Source organism: Muntiacus reevesi, chromosome 6 (assembly GCF_963930625.1).
Source record: "Muntiacus reevesi chromosome 6, mMunRee1.1, whole genome shotgun sequence".
NCBI lineage: Eukaryota > Metazoa > Chordata > Mammalia > Artiodactyla > Cervidae > Muntiacus > Muntiacus reevesi.
The window spans coordinates 91,755,780-91,782,620 of NC_089254.1; the positions used below are offsets into that span (position 1 = coordinate 91,755,780).

Sequence of the window (26,841 nt, forward strand, 5' to 3'; positions counted from 1 at the left end):
CCCAGGAACAACAGCAGGAGGCTGCTGTCGTCGTCAAGGTTCTGATGGCACAGAATATGACACTGTGTGGAAAAATACAGACATCAAGACCCCGAGCCACAGAGCGATTTAGAAGAATTAGACCAAAGTGAACAAGTTTTGAGAATCCCTTACTTAACCTTGGGTTTCTCACTCTTGGCACTACTGACATTCTGGGCCAGATAATTCTTGTGTGTTTTTGTGAGTTTTGGGGGAGTAGCCTGTGCATTACAGAATGTTTAGCAGCATCCCTGGCCTCCACCCACTAGACGCCAGTAAGACTTAACTAGTTGTGACAGACAAAAACATCTTCAGACATTTCCACATATCCCCTGGAAACCAAAATCTCCCCTAGTTGACAACACTGCCTTAACCTATTTATTTTCCTTACATTTTCCTTTTATGAACACACAAGTGATAGCTTTTTAAAAACTCAAAGTCAATCGTAATGAGCTCTTTCAGTAAGAAAAGTCTAAGAGAGAAACTACTACGCTATTATCTGCAACTATTTTTTTTCTTAGGGGTACACCAAATACAATGCTTCTTAAAAATTAACGGCATCTTCCACTCAATGAAATTCAGCCACACACCATCCGTTCCCTTTATCATGGAACCATCACCCAGGGGAATTACTTCTTCCCCACTGTGTAAAGCTTCAAGTAGTACCTAGCTCTTCCCTACCTAGTGGTTCTCTAGCTTTCCTTTTGATTCTTTTGAACTATTTAATATGCTTCTAAAAATTTCCTTGCTTCCCAAGTTGGCCAGAGTTAAGTTCCAGTCTTTCAAACAAAATAAAAAAATCTAACTGAAATGAAGCTAGGCTGACAGAAGATATTTCAGAGTAGTTCCCTGCCACGAAATTCACCAACTTATTAAAAATATTAGTGCTTCTCCATACCACTCACCACATAGGTAGAGTGAATAGGATACAGATGAAACAAGAATTGCTGAAACAGTGTCATGGGGACTCACTGTACTCTTCTGTTTTTGAAGGTGCTTTAAACTGTCCATAATAAAAAAGCTAAAGATGATTAATATCCTACAAAGAAAAAGATCACAACGGAAATAATTTCCAAAGTCCTTTCTGCATATGTTGGATTGTGTCTATGTCCCAGACTGAAGCGCTCAGGAACCCAACTATAGTTATGCGTGCATTTGGGGTGAAAACAGCAGACTTGGTAAGCCAAGGATGTGCAAGTGACAATCCAAAGGCACAAGGAACCATTCTCAAGACTTCATTCAATTAAGGCAACAGTTAAAATAATCTATAAATTCTGTGCTTCTCGAAAAAGTTGCTTTTAAAAGATGACACTGAAAACCTTCTTAATGCTTTTTCTGAAGTTTCTTCTCTGGTTGATAAAAGAAAGAAAATAATAGCTATTGACTCTTATAAGAACTATTATACAGACAAACACACACTTTTTGCCAAGATTTGACAGCTGGAAGTTTTCATGAAGATTTCAAACAAAACATTTTGTTAAAAGAGAGAGGGGAAAAAAAAAATGCTGTACCACCCTCTACTCGCCTTAAAAGTGACAGAAAACAAATTCTTTATCAATAGTCATTTGTCCCAGGTTACAGCTAAGCTGCCAACCCTAGTCCACAAGAGAGATGAAACCGGCTCTCACTGGCACCTTTTATCCACCTCATCTGCCCTTTACCTTTCACAGAACAGGGAGAGCAGATGGGAGCTAAGTAACAGAGGCAGGAAAAAAACCACCACAGTTAGAATTGTTGTAACAACAGCCGGTATCATGGCAGAAGAAAAGAAAACAAAAAACTTCTACGTGAAAAACGTAAGCAAAGTAAATATGAAGGTCTAACCCAAAAACTTATTAAAATAAAATTCAATTAAAAATAACAAAATTTCAAAGACAAGGAATTCTACCATAACATGCTGATTTTCTCTGCTTAAAGAAAATGGTCTGAAATGTTTTTGAATAAACTTCACTGTCTAATTATATACTCCATCAACTGAACCCCAATTAAATAATTAAAAAGTGCTGCATAGGAAACTATTGAAATATGCGCAAACCCTTTTAGCAGTACTAATTACATCTTGATTTTTAAAATCCTAAGTCAGTGAGTCTTCTCTATTTCCTGAGAAAATGGTGGTATAAACTAAAACTCACATCCTATTCCAGACATTTCAGGCAAATTGGACCTAGCGTACCAAGCACTCCATCAAAAGAGAAGAAATATTACAAAATATTTCATAAACTCCTCACTTTAGATATGAAATATTTAAGGGCCAATGAGGTTAAATTATATGCTGAAGGTCTTATAGGGCTTCCCTCGTAGCTCAGTCAGTAAAGAATCTGCCTCCAATGCAGGAGACCTGGGTGTGATTCCTGGGTTGGGAAGATTCCCTGGAGAAGGAAATGGCAACCCACTCCAGTATTCTTGCCTGGAGAATCCCATGGACAGAGGAGCCTGGCAGGCTACAGTCCATGGGGTCGCAAGAATCAGACACAACTTAGTGACTAAACCACCACCCCCTATAGCCAATGAAGACTAGATTTACCAATTCAAAGATTCTTTACATTTAGCTCTCTTCAAGCAAACTAGTGAAACAGTCCAAAACACACACACACACACACACACACACACACACACACACACACACACACACACACACAATCTCACAAACCATCTACTGGTAGTAGTCATAGTGCACATGGAAGATATTCACATGATTATATAATAATAATGCTTTGTGCCATATGCAAATTTCAGAAACAGCAAAGAAGGGAAGCAATTGACTATTGTGTATTAAAATGTAATCACATATTTTTATGAATAAGCAACTATACTTTAACTCTTTAAAAAGCACAACTTTTACCCCAGGGCTTCCCTGGTGGCTCAGTGGTAAAGAATCCATGGCCAATGCAAGAGATGCATATTTGATCCCTGGGTTGCAAAGATCCCCTGGAGAAGGAAATGGCAACCCACTCCAGTATTCCTGCCTGGAGAAATCCTATGGACAGAGAAGCCTGGCTACAGTCCATGGCGCTGCTTTACCCACAAAAAACTATCTACATTGCTTCAAATATTGTGTTCAGTTTATAGCTTTTCAACATCTTTTTGACTCAGAATGTAAGATCTACTTGAGTATCTAATATTCCATTGTGGGTATGTGCCATAATTCATTCATCTAGTCTCCCATGATGGGCACTTGGATTGCTTCCAGTTTTTTATTATAAAAACTTTAAAGAACTCTTTTAGCTGCTACTGCTAGTAGAAGTAGAACTAAAGACAACAATAACATAGAAGTATGTACACAGAAAAAAGTCTAGAGGAATGAAATGTAGTTATTTCAACAGAATGAAATTATGGAGGATTTTGTTTTTTCAACCTTACACATCTGTAAAGTCTTTGAATTTTTAAGTGAGTATACTGAACTGAACTGATTACTAATTAATACTATTTATTAACATGGGTACTATCTATGACATTCATTATTAGCTACAATACTGTTAACCTTAATACCCATAGTTCAGTTCAGTCATTTAGTTGTGTCTGACTCTTTGCGACCCCATGGACTGCACCACACCAGGTTTCCCTGTCCATCACCAACTCCTGGAGCTTGCTGAAATTCATGTCCATCAAGTGGGTGATACCATTCAACCATCTCATCCTCTATTATCCTTCCCAGCATCAGAGTCTTTTCAAATGAGTCCACTCTTTGCATCAGGTGGCCCAAGTATTAGAGTTTAAGCTTCAACATCAGTCCTTTCAATGAATATTCAGGACTGATTTCCTTTAGGATGGACTGGTTGGATCTCCTTGCAGTCCAAGGGACTCTCAAGAGTCTTCTCCAACACCACAGTTCAAAAGCATCAATTCTTCAGCACTCAGCTTTCTTTACGGTCCAACTCTCACATGCATACATGACTACTGGAAAAACCATAGCTTTGACTAGACAAACCTTTGTTGACAAAGTAATGTCTCTGCTTTTTAATATTCTGTCTAGATTGGTCATAGCTTTTCTTCCAAGGAGCAAGTGTCTTTTAATTTCACGGCTGCAGTCACCATCTGCAGTAATTTTGGAGCCCCAAAAAATAAAGTCTGACACTGTTTCCACTGTTTCCCCATCTATTTTCCATGAAGTGATGGAACTGAATGCCATGATCTTCATTTTTTGAATGTTGAGTTTTCAGCCAGCTTTTTCACTCTCCTCTTTCACTTTCATTAAGAGGTTCTTTAGTTCTTTGCTTTCTGCCACAAGGGTGGTGTCATCTGCATGTCTGAGGTTATTGATTTCTCCCAGCAATCTTGATTCCAGTTTTTACTTCATCCAGTCTAGCATTTCACATGATATACTCTGCATATAAGTTAAACAAACAGGGTGACAATATACGGCTTTGATGTACTTCTTCCCCGATTTGGAACCAGTCTGTTGTTCCATGTCCGGTCCTAAATGTTGTTTCTTGACCTGCATACAGATTTCTCAGGAGGCAAGGAAGGAGGTCTGGTACCCCCATCTCTTGAATAATTTCCCACAGTATGTTGTGATACACAGTCAAAGGCTTTGGAGTAGTCAATAAAGCAGAAGTAGGTTTTTCTGGAATTCTCGTGCTTTTTCAAGGATCCATCAGATACTGGCAATACACAGTAGATAATGTAATTTTCTATCAAAAACACATTCACTAAAAGAATCTAGCTTGAGAAATGCCAGAAGAATCCTCAAGAACTATTTCTCGCATACTGAAAAACCAGGGCTCAGTTATTCATGCAACTTAGAACAATACAAGAGATAAAATGGTGACTTACAACTGAGTCTGGAAAAGGGATAACCTAGGGCTTTTACAAGCACAATCCAAAACCAAAAAGAGCCACATCCATTTATGTTCAGCACATTCTGAAGTTGAGCTAGACATCAATGATGAGTCTCACTATAACCACTCCTCTCCAAAAGCATTGCATAATTATGACAGCTCCACCAAAATCTGTCTCAAACACCGTGAAACTCACCGTTTCTGATTTTCAGAGTCTTTCTTGGCCTGTTCCAAAGCCAGTTCCTCAGCCACTCTTCTTTTCAATTCTTCATCAGAAACTAAAATCAACAAAGAGGGGAAAAAGATAAAATAAGTGGCTTCTTTAAACAAAAGCATGAGAATACTCAGGAAGACAAAATTGAGACCAGATCTTAATAGGCAAAGTTCTGCCAGCTGGTCAGTATCTCCTTGGAACCACCTAAGCACTGTGGAAAAGACCAATTAGTGCACTTCAGGAGTAATTTAATCAAGAGTTCTCTGGTGACCTAGAAATCTCCGTACCTGCCAAAAGTTGTAATAAACTCAAGGAGCTGCTTACTGCCCAGTGGGGACTGAGCCATTAAGTGCAAATTCTTTAAAATGATGTCCTACCACTGAAGTCTGACAACTGCACAGAGGAGGGGGAGAGGTTGTAAGGAAGGAATTGAGAGGAAAATGACATCAAAACACTCCCACTTTGATAATCGAACATTTTTAAAAACCACTTATTAGAGAAATAAAGTCATTTGTGGTTACATTCATTTTTTCATGATTTATGAAAAAAGGGAATTTACTGACTCATGAAAATGTTAAAACCATATTTTTTGGAAAACACGTCCTTCAAATTCAAGTTCCAACAATTGAAGAGAGAGAGACACAGAACAGTGCTGAGATCACAGCTGGAGCTCTCTGAAACAGCTGGCTTTCCAATTAGAAGATTTTGTACAATATGTTTTATGAGTCTTACAACTATGACAGCAAATAAATCGACAAATTTTATATACTCTTTAAGAGCCCTCCCTAAGAAATAAGCAAGGACTATTTCCTCTTCACTACCCAAAACCCACTACCCAAAATCATGACCAAGAAAGCACCAGAAACATTTAAACTCTAGGAGTACAACAGGACCTTACCCAGCATTTCAACTTGTTGAGCCTATTAGACGGAAACTAGACAGTACTGTCTCTGCTCTTTGATGACATTTTATTTGATAATCTTGACATTATAACAACCTTGCCTTAGGAAATACGCAAAAAATTTAGCTGACACTGGGTAACAGCAAGAAAAGAAGATATATGAAAGGTCTTAACGATGTTTTCTCTTAGTTGTGGACTATCAGAAAATAGCAACATCGAAGGACATCATCAATAAGTGAAAAAACAACCCACAGAATAAGGAAAAATACTGGCAAATCATATAGCTGTTGAGGTGCTTATATCCAGAACATAAAAACACCTACCACAGAATTGAACAATAAAATGGCAACATAATTAAAAATGGGCAAAGGACATAAACAGGTATTTCTCTAAAGAAAATACACAAATGGCCAATAATTGCATGAAAAATCACGCAACAGTATTCATCATTGGGGAAATGCAAACCAAAGCCACAATGATTTACCAATTCAAACATAATCAAAAAGACAATCAACAAGGGTTAGTGAGAATGTGGAGAAATTGAAATCTGCACATTAATACACTGCTGGTGGGAATGTAAAATGATGCAGTCAGTATAAAAATAGTTTGGCAGCTTCTCAAAATGATACACAGTTATCATATTACCCAGCAATTCCACTGTTAGATACCATATATAACCAAGAGAACTGAAAAACATGTCTACACAAAAACTTATAGATGAATATTTATGGCAGCATTATTCATAATATCCCAAAAGCAAAGACAATCTAAATGCTCATCAACTGATGGGTGGATAAACAAATGGTAGTATATCCATTCAGTGTGATATTATTCAATCATAAATAGTTATGAAGTACTAATACATGCTACATGAATAAATCTTGAAAAAATGCTAAGTGAAAGAAGTCAGACACAAAAGGTCACATACTGCACATGTCCATTGATATGAAATGTCTAGAAAAGGCAAACATGCAGACGTAGGAAGTAGGTCTGGGGCAGGGAAGTTGGGGAATGGAGAGTGACAGTTAAGGGTATAGGATTTCCTTGGGGGTATTGAACATGTCCTAAACTAGACTGTAAGATGGTTGCACAATCTGCAAATACTAAAAATTACTGAACTGTACACTTTAGTGAGTTAATAGTAAAATATGTTAAATGTCTCTCAATAAAGCTGAAAAAATAATATAATATAAATGCAAAGAATGATGGACAAGGAACCAGAGAAAGATGCAAGGACTAGCTAAGGTTTGATCCCAGTTTGCCCATCAGCAACTTGGGGGACCCTGGGAAAGTTACTAGCCTCTCTGGACAGTTTTCTCAAGAAGTTGCTCTCAGACGGATGTTCTCCATTAGAACTGAATATATATACGTGTATATATATAGACACACACTATTCTGCTGTTTGCCATTCTTCTTCTTGGTAGTCTAAAGCGTGAGACAAGTCTCTGCTTTGAAAAAGCCACCCAAAACAAAAACCTTTTAAAAAACTAAAAAAGGAATTGTTTGATTCAGGCAAATTGTAAGATTTTTTTTTTCCTTTTCCAGCACTAAAAGTGTAAACAATACAAAACCCAGCAGAGAAATTACAGACAGTAATGGCTCGTCAAGGAGTCTGGATAGACTTTGTCTTTTTATCAGTTAGGCTTTTAGGTCAATCAGCTAACCTAGCTGAGTTTTGATTTCCTCATCCAAAAATAAGACCGGGTAGGTTACACAGGTATCAGCTGGCTGTGAAGTTCCAGGCTATGCCCGCCACAAGGTGATGGTTTTCACGGCTTCCTTGCCTTCTTATCACCAAGCAAAATAACATGACACAGTTTTTCCAGTTGTTCACAGCTGGTAGCTCTATTAGTAAAATTGAGACACATATTTAACCCAGTTAGTACTACCCGATGAAACTATACTCTAAAGTGTAGTATATCAGTTTGGGTCAATGCACAGTCAGACTATGTGCAAAATCACACAGATCTGCCAGGATAATCAAATTATCACAGCAAAATTTTTCTCAGGCAAAATTCAATCAAATTCTTGATCACAATTCACTTGAATTTCACTCAACAGAATGAGGCTTTGGTAAGACCTTGGTATACCAGGTCTAAGCATGAAGCAGTGAGATCAGTCTTCTAAGGGAGCTGATCCAACATGTCCTCATGTGTACTGTATGTCTGTACAGTCAAAGCTATGGTGTTCACAGCAGTCATGGATGGGTGTGAGAGTTGAACCTTAAGAAGGCTGAGCGCCAAAGAAGTGATGGTTTTGACTTGTGGTGCTGGAGAAGACTCTTGATAGTCCCTTGGACTGCAAGGAGATCAAAACAGTCAATCCTAAAGGAAATCAACCCTGAATATTCACTGGAAGGACTGAGGCTGAAGCTCCAATACTGTGGCTACCTGACATGAAGAACTGACTCACTAGAAAAGACCCTGATGCTGGGAAAAATTGAAAGCAAGAACAAGGGAGTAGCAGAGCCTGAGACAGTGAAATAGCACCACCGATTCAACAGACATGAATTTGAGCTAAGTCTGGGAGATAGTGGAGGACAGAGAAGCCTAGCAGGCTGCAGTTCATGGGGTCATAAAGAGTCAGACATGACTTAGCAGGTGAACAACAACCATGAATGCCTCTCACATAGGGGCTTCCTACCAGGGAAAAAGCCAAGAGCAGCAGTGAGTTTTTCACGATGCTGTGATAAACCTCAAAGAGAATGGTGAGGACTCCATTTCCAAATGGTGGCCAGGTGGGGGGCTGGGAAGCCAGCCATGCCAAGAGAGACTGCAGAAAAGAAAGTGCAGAAGGCTTGTCTTCCTTTTCTACACTCTCCTCCTGCCTCTCATGCCTGCCAAGTCACCTGCCATGGGATGAGGTGGTAAATAGATGGAGAAAGTGGTGCAATCACCTAGACAGGCCACAAGTGGAGGAAGAAAGGTGAGAGGACGAAGCATCAGAGATGCAAACAGGGATGCTCTCGAAGCCACTGAAGAAGACACGCCCAAGGGACCCGCTAGTTCCCATCACTTCTGGTCAGTCAAAGCACAGCTGTCTCTTCAATGCCATAGCTATTCCTGGAAAAGAAACACACACACACACACACACACACACACACACACACCCCTTTTGGGTCCCAAGTCCAAGGTCACAGCTGAAAAAGTAATTACTTTAGCTACAATGGAGAATGTAAAATAACAAAAGATAAAACATGACCAAGCATAAAGTTTAAAATCTAAAATAGCAATTCAAAGCCCAGGCAGGAAAATAAACTGGTGTGGTAATGGGTTTTGAGCAAATCTAAGTTTCATGTTATTTGTTTTGAAATCAATAGAATACAGAAAGCAACAATACATTTCTTCTAGGTAGATAGGTCCAAAGTGCATGAGGGAAAACAGATATACCATTTGGAGACCACTATTTAAAATGGCCTTTCTGAAAACACTCTCTTCAGCTCCAGGATCTAAACATTTTCTCAAATAAAACTGTTATTAAACTAAAAGGTCAGTGTTTCAGGATGGACTACTTTAACAGAAGCACAGGAAAGGCCAACTTTGCCTATTAGCACAGTGAGTTTCCAAGCAGATCTTTGGGGACTGGCAAAGTTTGTGAAATGAGAAAAAGTAAAAATGAGAAATTTTCAAACCATATACATCAGATTTGCCAGGCAAATCTGCAAAACTAGTTCAGACTCAGTAAGTAGGGTTCCAAAGCTTTCAACATCCATTTCTCACTTTCCTTTTTAAATGTATTAAGACAAAAGGATGCTTTCTTCACATACTTGTAACTCATGGACATGGTAAAATGTTCTCAGAAACCACTTTAATTTTTTTCTCAATGGCAAATGTATCTTAATAAACACAAAGACTGGCATTTGGTCAATTAGTTATACATGATATGACAATGACCACAAAATACGTGAGGAAAAGTTAAGCATTAAAACTGCTTGGTAATGAGGTACCATTACACGCCAGTCAGGATGGCTGCGATCCAAAAGTCTACAAGCAATAAATGCTGGAGAGGGTGTGGAGAAAAGGGAACCCTCTTACACTGTTGGTGGGAATGCAGGCTAGTACAGCCACTATGGAAAACAGTGTGGAGATTTCTTAAAAAACTGGAAATAGAACTACCATATGACCCAGCAATCCCACTTCTGGGCAGACATACTGAGGAATCCAGATCTGAAAGAGACACATGCACCCCAATGTTCATCGCAGCACTGTTTATAATAGCCAGGACATGGAAGCAACCTAGATGCCCATCAGCAGACGAATGGATAAGGAAGCTATGGTACATATACACCATGGAATATTACTCAGCTGTTAAAAAGAATTCATTTGAATCAGTTCTAATGAGATGGATGAAACTGGAGCCCATTATACAGAGTGAAGTAAGCCAGAAAGATAAAGAACATTACAGTATACTAACACATATATACGGAATTTAGAAAGATGGTAACGATGGCCCTATATGCAGGACTTCTGAACTCTGTGGGAGAAGGTGAGGGTGGGATGTTTCAAAAGAACAGCATGTATATTATCTATGGTGAAACAGACCACCAGCCCAGGTGGGATGCATGAGTCAAGTGCTCGGGCCTGGTGGGCTGGGAAGACCCAGAGGAATCGGGTGGAGAGGGAGGTGGGATGGGGGACCGGGATGGGGAATACGTGTAACTCTATGGCTGATTCATATCAATGTATGACAAAACCCACTGAAAAATAAAAAAGGAAAAAAAAAAAAAAAAAAACTGCTTGGTGACAGCAAGTCTGCCCTAAACCCTTTATTTGAAACTACTATTGAAAGTAACAAGTATCTGAATTAAAAACAACTCAAATTTATGCTTGCTTTAGGCAAACAGCATTCTAAAAAAGAAAATGTTTTGGTTACTCCAATGATTCTTCTTTACTGACCACCTAGCAAACTTTTGTCCTTCTTAGCCACATTCTAAATTACTAAATTAAACTCTAAGAAATTCTAAGAATTTCTAACTTGGGGATCAAATAACAAACTCCTAATCTTATACTACTTGATTCTTAGTATTCTCTGGAACTGTGAACACCATGGTCTTAATTCTGAGAGAAAGAGTAGCATTAATTTCCTACACTTCACCTGTCTTTTATGTTGCATGACAATGTCCTAATTCTGTTTTCAGAAACTGGTTAAATGTGGGGTAGAGAGGGATGGGGTAGAGGAGATGGAACACTATAAATATATTTAAGATAGTTCCCTGAATGATGAACAGAAATAACTCCAAAAGACAAAATGCCGTTATGAATGGCTCATCAAGCCAAGACACAATGGCTTATGTCATGAAAACACAAGACTGAAAATACAACCATGATTTGACTTACACAGATTCCCCGGATCTCAAGGGACATACCAATTTCCTTTTGCAACTTTTTCCACTATGACGTTCCCTTTTCTTCATTTTCTTAACATAATCCTTACATTGTAATTCCCTCCCCAATTACAGTATTTCTGAAACAATCTCCATAAGTTATTTAATAAAAATTATGGCTTGCCTCTTAGAGAAATGTCAGGTCCTTTGGGATTTTTCCTTTATTCCATTTCTATTTCTGGCCTTACTATTTACTGATATGTATCATATCCAATTTTATAAAGCCTATTATTTTCATGTGCTAGTTTAAAAACACCAAAGAGAACTATGGTGATCTACTCTCAGAAGGAAATAAATGTATGTAATTGCATAACACAAGCAGCAGATTTTAGATAAACACTGACTCTGCCAGGATTGAGATAGCTGAGCCAAAGCTAACACCACAAAGTACAGCCAAATTAAATTTTCAGCTCCACAGAAATAGCCATTAATCTTATTACTTCAATAAATTCATTAATACAAAAAGAGCACTGATTGTTTAAAAAATAATAATGGAAGCATCCATGCAATCAATGAAATACAACACAGAGTGTATCAGGAGTAAATGAGTCACAGCATGGGTTGCAGGATAAATCTTGTCATGCTCCTTATCTTATAAAAGGTACAGGGTTTGATTAGAAGAGTCAAAAGATGGCTACAATAAATCTCCGGGGTTAGAAAGAAACATGTAACAGTGTGCCATTATCCATTTGTGGCACCGTCTAGTTAGCAGACAAACCTGATTTAAACACACACACACACACACACACACGGAGTGTTAAGTATGATGATACTCAGCTGACAGTAACATTCACCATCACCTTAAGGGTAATGTAACCTAGGACTGACTTCAAAAAATGCCAGTTGTCTAGATACCTGGCAGGGTAACTGAGGCCACTGATACATCAAAGCTAATGATGATGTTGGAAGGAAAATCCTTAACTGCACTTTCATAACCATAAATATCCAATCAGAAGGTACAGTGTTACAAAGAGTATGGCAACCTAAACATCAACCGCATCAAGTTAATGGCTTATTTCGCAGTATTATTGCTCCATGAGGATTTATATGCTTCCGTAAATTTCTAATTTGAATGGCATGATATGCAAATAATGTTCCTTTTATTGTCTGCCTTACAACAAGCACTCCTGGAAACCAGCTCCATGTTCCGTCCTATGTGAGAACAAACCTCAATACGGGCTGCGGACGCTGCATAGCAGCAGACGGGCTCATCACTCATATTCTACAGTCTCCACATTTTTAAGGAGACAATTCATAAACCAGTACTGAGAATCAGATACACTTAGTATTTCATGTCTTAATATCCTGAATAATAGTTGCAAAATCTCACACAGCCTCTAGGAAAATAAGATCTATAATTTAAATTAAAAAATAATAATTACCTCTGGATATTGCTTTTTGATGCATAGCTTAATTTTTTTGTTTCACAAATGGATGTATTTTGTTCACTGGGGATAAAACTATAAATTCAGCAGCATTAAATCTCCAGCCCCAAAGGAAGTACTAAAGCCACCCAAACTTTTTCTGTTTCCCTCCAGTAGTCCTGAGCGTGACCATTTTCAAAGGCTTCTCCATAAAGATCCATAACACACAGAGAGGACCAAGCTGGATGTAAAGGCAGTTCCCATCTAGCCTGGCTTTGTCATAATGCATTTTTGTGACTTTGTTCAAAAACACGTCATTGCTTTAGGCCAACGCTGTCTCCTCTGTAAAATGAGAACCCAGACTAGAAACTCTCCAACAGCCTTCCCCTTAACACGGCTGTGTTAAATGACAGCCTGACAGGACCAAATTCATGCTTGAGCCTCCATTTCCCTGAAAAGCCCAATAACTGGAAGGTGAAAGAACAAGAGGTCTATCAATGACAACATATACTGCCCACTGTTCCTCTGAAGTGACATTCCACTCCATTTGGGACAACTGTCTAGCAAATACTCACCCTGAAAACTAGCAAAAACATCCTCTATGCCTTACAGACAAACGGGAAACACAGAGGAGGGAAGGAAGGGCAGGGAGAGAGACAGCAATATTGTGCAGACTCTGCTAGGCACGCAGCAGCTGCTCAATAAACATGTTACTGCTTGACCTGTGGAGGCAGCATCAGTCATTAGGGGAAGCAAGCTCCCAACTTTTCAGGTAACTTAGGGATGATTCAGAAAAAACTAAGAACACACTCTGTGAAATCACATGTTATCTAAGGAAAAAGTGTGGACTGCCAAAAGAAATTCAAAACAAGTGACTTCTCCCCAACTCTCCAACTCTGCCACTAACACCATCACCAGGTTTCTGCTCCTGGGGACACTCCTGGGCCACCACTACCAACAGTGTATTATTTATAAAGGAGAGAGGGATGGATATTCATCATAAGCTTGTTGTACTAGCTGTAAGGTTTAATGCTTAAGTATATGAAGTTATTTTTGCTTAATTGTTTTCTCCCAAATCAAGCAGCCTCAAAGAATATACAAACTAGAGAAATCGATCAATTCACTAGGTAGTAAATCCACAATGATTTAATCCTATGCTAGGCTCTGTAGGAAATGAAGACATATGGTTCCTACCATTAAGGAGATAAGAGTCTGAATGAGTAAAATTGTGCTGTGGGGGTTTAGTATTAATGAAACTTACAAAGGTGGGGGTGTAGTCATGGAGTGGTTCACGAAGGAATCAGGACCAAAGCAAGGACATAAGACTAGACAAATGGAAAGGAAACCATTAAAGCTTGTTTGTAAAAAAAAAAAAAGAAAAGAAAAGAAGGGTAATTTATGCTCATTTGTGAGGAGTCTTGGAAACTAGGTAGGAGCTTGGATAAGAAATGTTAAGGAGGGTATCATAAACATGTTTAAAAATGAAAATAATGCAATGAAATGGGGTGTTATAGGAAGTCTAATCTCACAGAGATTTGCAGATAAACTGGATGGGGAAAATGTAAAGCAATGAGTGGGTCTCAAAACGCAGCTTCATTCTCTCTGCCCCCGTCCCCCGGCAGCATCACCGGGAACCTGTTAAGAGACGCAAACTCAGATGCACCCCAGAACTATACATCAGAAGCTTTGGGGGTGGGACCCAGCAATCTGTGTGCTAACAAGCCCACCAGATCTGAGGTGCTCACTAGAGCCTGCGCAGTGCTGGCGTAAGCTGATGAGGACCTGAACTCGGACACTGACCATAAGCATGGATTCTAAGATATAAGGACTTTGATGCGGAAAACCGATCATCTGTGACTGAGAGATGAACAACAAAGAAAGTCAAAGGTGCACCCAGATGCCAGAAAACCAACACCCATGATGGTCAATTAAATGAAGACAGATAATGAGTTTCGTGTCAGACATACTCAATTGAAAGTAATGGTAGAATCACCACATGGAATGGCAGGTAATTAGACATTTGAACCTGAAATTCAGATTTGATTTGAGACTTGGCTGGAAATGCTGATTTGGGAATGACTGTTACAGATCTGAGATCAGTGCATTTTCCTGGAAAAAAAACGAAAATGTATAAAGAGAGGAGAAGGCTAAAGAATAGGCGTTAAAAATTCATCAGATGAAGGAGAGGCATGAAAGAATATCATTAGGGACCAAGAAGAAATGGAATGGGAAAAGCAAGATATGAACCAAAGTACCCTGTGCAGAAACAGTGAAACAGATTTCGACTCATGCCAATTCCTATCAGCTGGCAGCGGCAGCCGGGGGCACTGTGTGCAGGACTCCACGGCCTAGTCCAGGTTCAGTGATTTCATGTCTATCCCGGGCACAGGAGGAAGACTTGGCAGCGCGGCTTGCGATGACCCACCGTCCCATGGAGTGCATGGAGATCAGGTGGTCCGGGCATCAGGAACCAGTGGGAGGAGGCAGCAATTACAGGCCTCTCTTCACCAAGTTTAGAAATGAAACAAAAAGGAACGAGGTGGAAAGATTATAAATAAAAGATGATTTTCGCAATTGGTGGAGACCTGTGCGTGTTTGAAGGGCAGTCATAATCAATAATCTGCAACTAAATTATAAAAGACTGATGAATGCTAGTGGTCGCTGCTCAAAAGTAATTTAGAAACTATAATGTATACATTACTCACAAAGATCTGGTTGTACAGTAGCATGGACCAGTTCACACTGATATATCATATTCCAGTCCTCCTTCCTAATTACCACGCTGATGCAAGCAAGGCTCACAGCACATTTCTCTAAGCGTACAGTTTAGAACACTGAAACAGTGGACAAGCCTACTTTCATGTGCCAAAGGGCTTTAGCCAAGACTAATGTCCTAGCCTAAGTAATTTGCTTTGGTAAATAGAAAGTCAAAATATCAAGTCATAAATCATTCTTCCTTCTTCCTACTAGTGATAAAAATGGTATTTTAGCCAAAAATCCATTACTACTAATAAAATTCCTAAACTCAACTAAAATATTTAGTACTTCAAACTCTGGCCAGCACTATTTCCCAAGGAAGACTTTAAATGTATCTCTGCATGTAATCAAAGCCCAAGGAAAGCAAAAGTCTAAAAACAGAATCTTCTAATCCACCTACAGCCCTGGGAAATGTCAACTAACTCCAACCTCAAGACTTTTCTTCTTCTGAATGAAAATAAAAGTTCTGACCCAATGACAGCCCTTTCTATAAGAAGGTAGGAAAAAAAAAAAAAAAACCTAGAGTCCTATTTCTAGATATTGGCCCACCACTAGGCAGCAAAAACAGTAGGCAGATCAGAGTCAGACCTCTGGGCTTCAGTGGCTTCATTTATAGTCCATTTAGGGTGAGATGCCAAAAAGGACCTACTTAACCCATGAGCTAACCACTGCAGAACAACAGCCTCTCCTGGGAAGTTTTAAATAAAGCAATTGAGATTTTACACCCATACCTGATTCATATTTTATTTATGGTAGTTCAAATATATTAAAACTGTGAGGCAGCATAATACATATTGGTATAATATTTTTCATTAAACTATAGTGCAATACCCTGAGCTTCGTATTTTTTTTTTATTTAATTCACACTGTGAAAATTAGGTCAGCCTCGCTTTTATCTATAGCCCTGTTATTTTTTTTCCTTCATCCAATGAATATCCACCTAGTTGTTCAGAAAACCCTATTTCAATGCAGTTATAGGTGGTTGCAATGTCTAACAAACCAAACATAATTCTCTGTGAAGCACTGTGGAAGCTCTGTGAAATCACTGATCACCAATGACTTCACCATCTTTAAGAGACAAGACTGTGCACTAGAATTTCAAGAACAAAGGCACTATCCTATCTTTTAAACACAAGAATGTACTTACTCTTTTTCCTAAAAGTAAAATTATCTACAGTCAAGTTCAACTCAACAGAATAGTACAAACAATTATTATGATTATATTCCTAAAGATCCACAAATTTCCTTCATGACATTTATTATGATTATATTCCTAAAGATCCACAAATTTCCTTCATACTAGTGCTACACAGAGAAAGGCTGTAGAACACTCTGTCTTTCAGAAGTAGTTATGTCACGTGCTTAAGGCTTAGGATGTAAGTGGTTTGGAACACCTGGGATGACATAAAAGGTCCTTGCTCAGACCAGTGCATTTCACCCTGATAGGATGAAATGCAAAATAAAGTATTTTGTAACACTCCCTCTACTATGCTGAAAATAAACAGATAATAAAGACACAAGGTTTTTAATCAATATAATACCCTAAATGTAACATTAAAAAAAGAGAGAGAAATTAATTTATAAAGAATAACGGCATTTTAGTATGTAAATGCTCAAGCCTGCACTTGCTACTGTTGTTTAATCACAGAGTCGGACACAAACTGTAGCCTGCCAGGCTCCTCTGTCCATGGGATTTCCCAGGCAAGAATACTAGAGGGATGGGCAGCCATTTCCTTCTCCAGGGGATCTTCCCAACTCAGGGATCGAACCTGCGTGTCCTGCATTGGCAGGCGGGTTCTTCACCACTGAACCACCAGGGAATCAGCCCTCAAGTCTACACTAGATACAGTAAAACAGGCTCACTCTTGAGCTTCTGTTAAACCACCACATACGCAATAGCTATGGTTACTGTGACAAGAGCAGTTGCATCCCCAGAAAATTCAGAGTATCTTAAAACTATACAAAACCACACGCCTTCTGTTTGTTCTGGGCTGGGTGGGCAGGTTTTCAGCTGCAAGAATTCCTGATGGGACATTCTGAAATCGAGGACACAGGACAGTTTTTCAAGGGGCCGAACTCCCTGAGGCACTGCAAGCTGTCTAGATCCCTGTCCGCATCTCCCCATTAAACACCAGTGGCTCCCCCACAGATCTCTAAAATGCCTCTCTGGATGCAGTGCTGCCCCACCACTGAAAAACACTATCATAGATTGGGCCAAAATGTTCACCCTGATAAAAGATAAACATGGGAAACCTAGCTACTTCACAGTCTGTATGACCAGTGATAATGACAAAAAACGCATTTCCAGTAACGCGGACTTTTCAAACACAGATGAAAATCTGGTGATGACAGCAAAGCGCCTTCCTCCCACGTGACCTCTGCTCTGAGGTGCCCAAATACTACCAGCTTCCTCTCTCTCCATACTCACCAAAGCCACATCTGCCCAGTCCCACTCACCTTGATCGGGAGGGGGCGGCTGGTGTGCGGGTGTGGTTCACTTAGTCAACCCGTTGTGACTTCATGAACTGTAAGCCGTCAGGCTCCTGCTCTTCCTTAGGGTATCCAAAACCACTTTGTGTGAAATCATCCAACTGTCTTTTTTTTTTTCCCTCTCTTGGTGCCTCAAAATATGTCATGTAATAAGGACAAGGACTTCATTAAGAATCCAATGGAAACACAAAGTGACTACAAATTACAGCCTCAAGACCCCCGCTCACTGTTATGGTATCATAAGAATGCACACAGAGACAAGGTGATACCCACCTACCCAAACTATTCAGATGCATTAGGCATTCACAGACATTTTCAGATTAATGTCTTTAAGAGTAAATTTCTCAAGCATAGATTTATTTCAAGCTGACACACTTCCCATCAAAACTATCTACATCAGATAGCTCTTGGCCAATTAAAATTATATCTTTCATAGGTGACAATATCAGAATTAATATTGAACAAACAGTTCAATAAGGCTATAATTTTATATTCAAAGAAAATGAGAAAAGGATTTAAAGTTATTCACTCTAAATTAACTTCTAATAATTCACAGAGATTCCATTTTGAAATTAAGGAACTGAAGGGTTTAATAAGGAATAATTTTTCTATAAACACCAAAAATAAATTAGCTTTTACTAGAGCATATACTACGAAATTATATAGAATAAATGGTAGGAAAGCAGCAAGGGTACAATCTAAACATATGATACTTTAAAAGATACACATTCATGTTATTTTTAACTATTTTAACTGTTATCAGCCAGAGGTCCCTAGGAACTATTTTAATGAAACTAATAATTAGAATAGCAACTTATCCTCTGTAAATAGTAACGTCCAAGGTTCACAATGACTACATAAAATAATGTGCTAAGTAATCTGAGATTTCCCCTTGGAATTTTCTTACCAAACCCTCCCTCACTATCTACGCTATCGCTTACCCCGACCTCGTTTCATATGAGTAAATACAAATCTTCTCTAATTTCATGACAAACTGTAAATTAAGTGAATCCAAATTAATAAGACTTTGCTGTGTGTTTCATCACTTATAAATGGCTTTAACGTATTTGATCTCAGTTATATAATTTATAAAGAAGTTTACGGTAAGGAATTTTGTGACATTATTCATATATAATATAAAAATATCTTTTAAAAGATAGCATAAAATGTTCAGATTTAAGTTGATATGCATCTGAAACACAGCCATAAAATAATCATATGGTACAACCTGCCACACATGAAAATGGAAGATTTTCATTTTATAATTATAACCATGGGCTGAAGGTGTGTTTATGTGTGTGTGTGCATACACCGTAGGACTGTGAAATACGAAAGCATGTTATATTTGACTTTTCTTAAAGGACATAAGAGCAGATTTCAAAACAAAACAATTTTAATTAAAGAATCAGGTTTAAAGAGACCTGTGTTCTATTCCTGACTCTATTCTCTATGACTTAAATTCTTATCTGTAAAACTACCAATGAAGTTTCTCTTGAAGATGAAATGGACTGAGGAGGTATTTTAAGTCCAAAATGAACTCATTATGAAAACAGAATGAAACTCCCCTCAACTGAAGAACCACCGGCATTTCATTTTAAAAATCCTGACTGATGCTATATAACATTTCATTGAGGCAATACTATATTTTGTGAGAGGCTATTTTAAGCCATATATCCTTCAGAATGCCAACATGCTAGGATTTACAATTTTTAAAACCCACAGCAAAAGAGTATGTAACAGAAGAATTTGTGGTGTATCTTTCAAGAGGATTTAGGATCTAGCTTGATGTCCAGGTCCAATTACATAAGTATTTTAGCTTCTGATCTCCAAGGTTCACATATTTATTGTAAATTAATTTGATCTGACAGTAACAAGAATGAATTTGAATCTCTTTCATTGTCTTTGAACATTACTAAAGTCACAGATTATGATGAATGAAGAGGAGACTAAAGGGTAAGGTAAAATTGATGCTGATCAAGGATTGTCTAAAAATTCATTTTCATGGCCAGTTTAAATGACTATTAAATCTTCCTCTTAGAAGCATGAAGGCTGATGGCAATGAGAAAGACTTAAACAACAAGGAAGAGTAATATATCTTTTACATATAAAATAATGAAAAAAGGAACCAAATTACACATGCAAAAATAGGAAAGTGGTCAAATAGTAAAACAGAACAGCCATATAACAAAATACCAAGCTAATACTAAGAAACAAGTAATAAAGAATATTAATCCCAGGAAAACAGTCTCACAAGTAACTGAAAAGGACAAGATACTAAACTGAAAATACTGTTGCTCTTCATTTTGTTTTGTATATGTCCAGCTTTGAAAAAAGCACAAGAAATACACACACATATACGGCCTGGAATGATATATACAAAATGATGATGGTTATCTCTGAATTTGGGGAGAATGGATCATTTTTCTCTCTTTATACTTAATAGTATTTTTTACCAAAAGCACATTTTTATATTCATAACCATTTTAAATGAGGCATGAATAAACAGGGGAAAAAATTCCAGTTTTTACAAAAACTATCATTTCAATCATGAACATCCACTGTACAAATTATACCAGCTCAGCTAACAGAAGTTCAAACCACTTTCTATACACCAAAGGAGAGCTGACTGGAATTAAAGTGTCCAAAAACAACACCCCAAGATTCAAGATAACAAAATTGATTTTCATTTTCTTTTACCCCACAGCCATCCTGCCTACACCCCATTCTTAAAAGGCAAATTACTCAAAGAAAATACAGTCACATACCACTATGATAATAAAGTCTTATTTCTAACACAGTTTTTCTTATTACACTGTCTGGAAGCACACCACATGACAAAGGCTGCTTGACAAAGAATTCTTCTGGATTGAAAATGATGATTCAAAGTGTCAGGAAAAAAGACTCAGTGGTCATATTAAATGTATGGAGAATATGGAGGAAATCTTAGCCAAAATATTCTCTTTTCATTTCAGTTTTTAATGTAGCATTTAATTTTTTGCCTTCCATTCAGACTTTTCAATTGATAATACCGGTGCCCCTAGTACGATGAACGACATATGTTACCAAAGACAGCTGATGAAAAATCCTTAGTCAGTGACTTAAGCAATCAGCTGAGGTTAAGTCAGATAAAAGGAATGAAAGAACCACTGATAGGATTTTCTACATCAGCAACAAATATCCCACAACATAATGAGGGTGAAGCTTCATGGAGATACACTTCCCACAGGTAAGCAGTCACTGCTACAAAATGTCACTCTATTTGGGGATGTTCTAGAAAATCACTCTAGAAATTGTCCATTGGGGCTGTGAAACAGACACAGAGATCTATTTATTTTATTCCACACAGGCATAGGCCAAAAGATAAAAAAAATCAATGATAAATTTTAACTATATTGTATCTATCATTACACCCTTTGTTGCCACCAGCAAATTAAAGCATTTAATATTCTTTGCTTGTTGATCCGATTTATACTTAGTAGGAAATACATATCAAAATATAGCCCTGTTTCCTTAAAATGGAATCTGACAACTTCTCACTGGGGTTCCACGCCTGAAGCATCTCTAGTAGAAGCTATTATTCAATGTACCAAATTTTCATTTTTTTAAAGTTGCTTTAGTACATGCACACACTGTAATCACTGGCTAAGATGAAAAGGTTTTAAACATCTCTTTGCGGGGAACTGTATCTCAATAACAAATATCAAAACCATCTCTTTTCACAAAGCTTTCAAGACAGGGTAGCAAAGACAAATGACAGGACTCTATAACAGATACTATAGCTTTATCTTGACTTTTATCTTATTTATTTGGGTCTAAAAGAAAATTAGACTAAATTATTCAATCCTTGCAGTAGTAAAGAAATCCTCAGATGCTGTTTATCCAATCTGGGTATCAATGAAAATATTGTGTCTTTTCAGTTTTTCATCCTGCTGATAAATGGGTAACTAAAATCCAAACAGGAATTCAAACATGTGAGAAAGTGAAACAAAATATTCCAACATAACTCAATTTTATTTTGGCAAGAACGTCCATTTCAAAGTTACCAACATTTTCAACAGGAACTACCCTTTTCCACTCTCACCTGGGAATCCAAAGAAAATGATGAAAGGCTTAACCCAGCAGACTGCCATACAGGCAGTGGCCGGGCACATGGCTGATCAGAATAAAGACAACACTGTCCAGCCTGGCTCGCAGTCACGTAGCCTCATGACTATGTCCTGGCTGATAATGCGTGACTGGATGCGGTGTGTATGGCTTCCAAGTTATTCCCCACGGCCCGGGCTAGAGGACAGCTGGGCGCCTTCGTGGACCATGAGGTCAAGGGAAACAGCGTAGGGACGCAGAGCAATAAGACAGAAGGAGCCTGGGTCCCCAACTTAAGGAGTCATGAAATTATCCGAAATGTTATACAAGGGAAAAGTACAATTCTATCTTTTTAAGCCACGGTTACTTGGAGTCTCCGTTAGACAGCAGAACCTCTCTTCTACCCAAATATTCTGATAAAAAATGGCAAAAATTCAAAGCTCTCTATGGGAACTTGAATAGAATTTGTATCCTGCTGTTGTGTGTGAAAACTATATAAACCTTAATTATACTGAATTGGTTCATGGTGCTTTTCAGATCTACTCTATCCTTCAACTTTTCTATCCATTCTATTAATTTTTGAGAGTTAGTTTGGTATTGAAACTCCAGCTAAAAATCTCTACCTACATAAGAAAAATTGTAATATATTTAGTGGAACTATATGTAACTTTATTCTGCAATTTCCAAGTCTTCTGTAAATGTCTTAGCATAGTTTCAGAATTTAAAAAGAAAAAAAAAAACCTCAAAGTTCTAATTTAACTTTTCTCACACCTAGAAGAATCAAAGATGGCCTTAAAAACATGAACACTTAAGAAGCTAAAAAATTAGCTATACTGAGCATACTTGAAAGAGGTGGAAGAACCTTGAAGGTAGAAGTCTATACTTGCCGCAGGAAAGTCTCCTCATCCAAAATATGTGTAGTAAGAGAAAACTGGAAAATCAATGAATGAGGTGCTTTGTTCAAATCGGGGCAAGTCAGTTAAACAAGTTATTTAATCTCTTTAGAAAAGAATGTCAGCTCTGGAATCACACTGCCTAGATCTAAAACCCTTCTCTGCCATCTGTTATTTTGCATCCTTAGTCATAAGCCTTCCTGTGACTCAGTCTCCCCACCTACAAAGCGGATATAATAAAAGTAACCTTGTAAAAAAAATGTTGTGAGCATCATATTACCTTCTGACATATGCCAGTACTTCATCAGATTACTGTTTTGCTCCCATAAACCTACTTCACCCAGAACATCATACAAATAATCCTCAAATTTTAAATAGCCTGCAACTGACAGATTACTCATTTTCTACCCCAGGAATTCTTTGAGGTTCCATCCTTCCATCTACTGCCTGTTCAATCTGTCTAACATAATCATACAACCTACTAATTCACAAACTTTCCACCACCTTTCCAGCAAGCTAAACCTTCATGAGAAAATGTTGCAGCTATCTCAAAGTTTGTTGAGAATCTGACTACTTGAAACAACAGTCTCAAATTTTTTCCTTCTCTCTTCTCATACAGCATTCTACACGACAGCAATAAGGAAACATCAGTTCAGTTCAGTCGCTCACTCATGACCCCATGGACTGCAGCACGCCAGGCCTCCCTGTCCATCACCAACTCCCAGGGTTTACTCAAACTCATCTCCACTGAGTAGGTGATGCCATCCAACCATCTCATCCTCTGTTGTCCCATTCTCCTCCCACCTTCAATTATTCCCAGCATCAGGGTCTTTTCAAATGAGTCAGTTCTTCGCATCAGGTGGCCAAAGTACTGGAGTTTCAGCTTCAACATCAGTCCTTCCAATCAACACCCAGGACTGATCTTCAGGATTGACTGATTGGATCTTCTTGCAGTCCAAGGAACTCTCAAGAGTCTTCTCCAACACTACAGATTAAAAGCATCAATTCTTCAGCATTCAGCTTTCTCTATAGTCCAACTCTCACATCCATACATGACTACTGGAAAAACTATAGCTTTGATTAGACAGACCTTTGTTGACAAAGTAATGTGTCTGATTTTTAATATGCTGTCTAGGTTGGTCATAACTTTCCTTCCAAGGAGCAACTGTCTTTTAATTTCATGGCTGCAGTCACAATCTGCAGTGATTTTGGAGCCCCAAAAAATAAAGTTTGTCACTGTTTCCACTGTTTCCCCATCTACTTGCCATGAAGTGATGGAACCGGATGCCATGATCTTAAGTTTTCTGAACGTTGAGCTTTAAGCCAACTTTTTCAGTCTCCTCTTTCACTTTCACCAAGAGGTTTTTTAGTTCCTCTTCACTTTCTGCCATAAGGGTGGTGTCATCTGCATATCTGAGATTACTGATATTTCTCCAGGCAATCTTGATTCCAGCTTGTGCTTCCTCCAGCCCAGCGTTTCTCATGATGTACTCTGCATATAAGTTAAATGAGCAGGGTGACAATATACAACCTTGACATACTATTTTTCCTATGTGGAACAAGTCTGTTGCTCCACGTCCAGTTCTAACTGTGGCTTCCTGACCTGCATACAGATTTCTCAGGAGGCAGGTCAGGTGATCTGGTATTCCTGTCTCTTGAAGAATTTTCCACAGTTTTCTATGATCCACACAAAGGCTTTGGCATTGTCAATAAATCAGAAATAGATGCTTTTCTGGAACTCTCTTGCTTTTTTGATGATCCAGTGGATGGTGGCATGCAACATAAATCCTACTTAATCCCCCTTTTTTCCCTTAGATTCTCTTTTATTGCAAATTCACTAAAATCAGAATTTGAACCTGAAATGAAAGGATTAAGTCACAAGTTCATTCCTCTCACCTCCGCCTCTTCCACACATTAGTACAAAACTCAATGTGAGCATCCTGTCCTGGGTGTCCCACTTAGGAACCTCACTTCCACTACTCTACATTCTGCTATTAAACTTCAGAAATTCCTAAGTCCCAGAACAAACAACTACATTACTTCAATACTCACTTTGATATGCTAACAATCCCTAAGAGAATTTCAACTAACGGTTGAAAAGTAAACATTAGTTTAGGTCTAAAACAGTCTGCTTGGGCATAAGTTAGGTGAAATATTAATACATTAAAGCTGCTGGTAATGTTCTTAGCATTAGTGTTAAAATTCTGTAAGAAAATAATTATTTTAAAGCATGCCATGACAGATTTGCTACATTCTTAAGAAATGCAAATTATATCCAGGGGCCCATTTTTTTCAATATAGCATGTCCAATTTTATAAAAGATGTATTAACATAAATGAGAACTATAATCCACTTAAACATATTCACTTAACAGCAAGCTTGGTTGAAACACATCTTTTTTTTTTTAATGAGCAATACTTGTACTTTTATCATCTTAAAAATGCTTCTCTTATTCACACTGCAGTAGTATTTCTGTATTTTCCTAAGATTCTCTCAATCTTGGGTTTCCCTTTTAGTATTCACAATTACTCTAAACATTCCTGCAGTTCAGGACAGAACTTCAAGAGATCAACAACAAGGGAGCACCCTTGAAGGAGTCTTCTAGTAGTGAAACCTTCTAGTAGTGAAACCTCTTTAACTAAAATCATCCTTAACCCAGCAAGAAGCAGGGATTTTGGCATCCCTGTCAGGTGATATTCGTTACCATCAAAAATGCAGTAATACAGGGAACAAGCCCTATTATAACTAGGGCCAATATACTACTGAAACCATTCAAAGCTGACCTCAGTCTATGCCAGCATGTACACATTTTCATACATTCTCCTCACTGGCAAGATGTTTCCTTTCTTTTCCCAAAGCATTTCTCCCCACTGCAGATTCCAATGGACAAATTGCATTTCTCAACACTTTAGGAAGGGCAGATCCTCTCACAATAGTATTGGGTTGACCAAAAAGGTCATTCCTGTTTTTAACATCTTACAAAAAAACCCAAATGAACTTTTAGGTCAATCCAACACAATCTTAAGAAACCCACAGAAATTTTTTTTAAAGACGTTGTAATGTGCATGTCACATGATAAAGAGATTTAAGTTTAAAACATGTGCTCATAAATCACTAACATTATTAAATCATGACAAGGTTGACTGTTAATATTTTTATAACATTTACAATATATCAAAGTAAAATTCAACTTATTTCAATCTTCCGTTATACAAAAATATTTTCAAAAATGATACTATATTATGTTTGGTTTGAGGATCACCAGTATTTTTAGGGGTTCCTCAGATGGCACTAGTGGTAAAGAACCAGCCGGCTAATGCAGGAGACGTAAGAGACGCAGGTTCGATCCCTGGGTTGGGAAGATCCCCTGGAGGGGGGAATAGCAACCCACTCCAGTACTCTTGCCTGGAGAATCCTATGGACAGAGGAGCCTGGCGGGCTACAGTCCATAGGGTCACAAAGAGTTGGACACGACTGAATTAACTTAGCACACAAAGTATTTTTAAATATAATATCAAAAATAAACAAAGACTGTTTTCATGATCTAATGTTCAGAACTCTTGCATGTTATACTTAAGTGAACTAAGTGGTTTAATTTTAGACTTTCTGTGTTTTACTTCCAAATAACAAGACAAGACAGAGGAGTTCAGAGTGCTATCTGTAAAAGTGAATACATTGCGGAGGGGGTGGGTGGTGAGGGAACAGTTTTTATTCCCAATAAATTAAAAACAAAACTGAATAATCACCATGTTTTTCTCTTTTTAACATTAAGTACTAAAATATAGGTGCACCTCAATGTGCTATATGAGGATTTATATCAAATGAACACAGCTTACTAATGTAGTGGAAAGCATCCTGAAGCTAATTTTCAGAACCATCATCATTTTTATGATGTTCATTAACCTGCTTTTCATCAATAGAGTCCTGGATGTTTCTAGACTTTAGCCAATAATCCACTAT

At 38.1% G+C, this 26,841-nt stretch overlaps 1 protein-coding gene across 1 annotated transcript in view; it reads right to left on the reverse strand.

Moving 5' to 3' along the window:
* CHCHD3 (coiled-coil-helix-coiled-coil-helix domain containing 3) overlaps positions 1–26,841 on the reverse strand; it is a 287,381-nt gene that overhangs the window by 220,267 nt on the left and 40,273 nt on the right. The window contains exon 3 of the mRNA XM_065939307.1: positions 4,993–5,074. Coding sequence (XP_065795379.1) covers positions 4,993–5,074 — 82 coding nt within the window. The remainder of the gene's footprint in view (positions 1–4,992; positions 5,075–26,841) is intronic.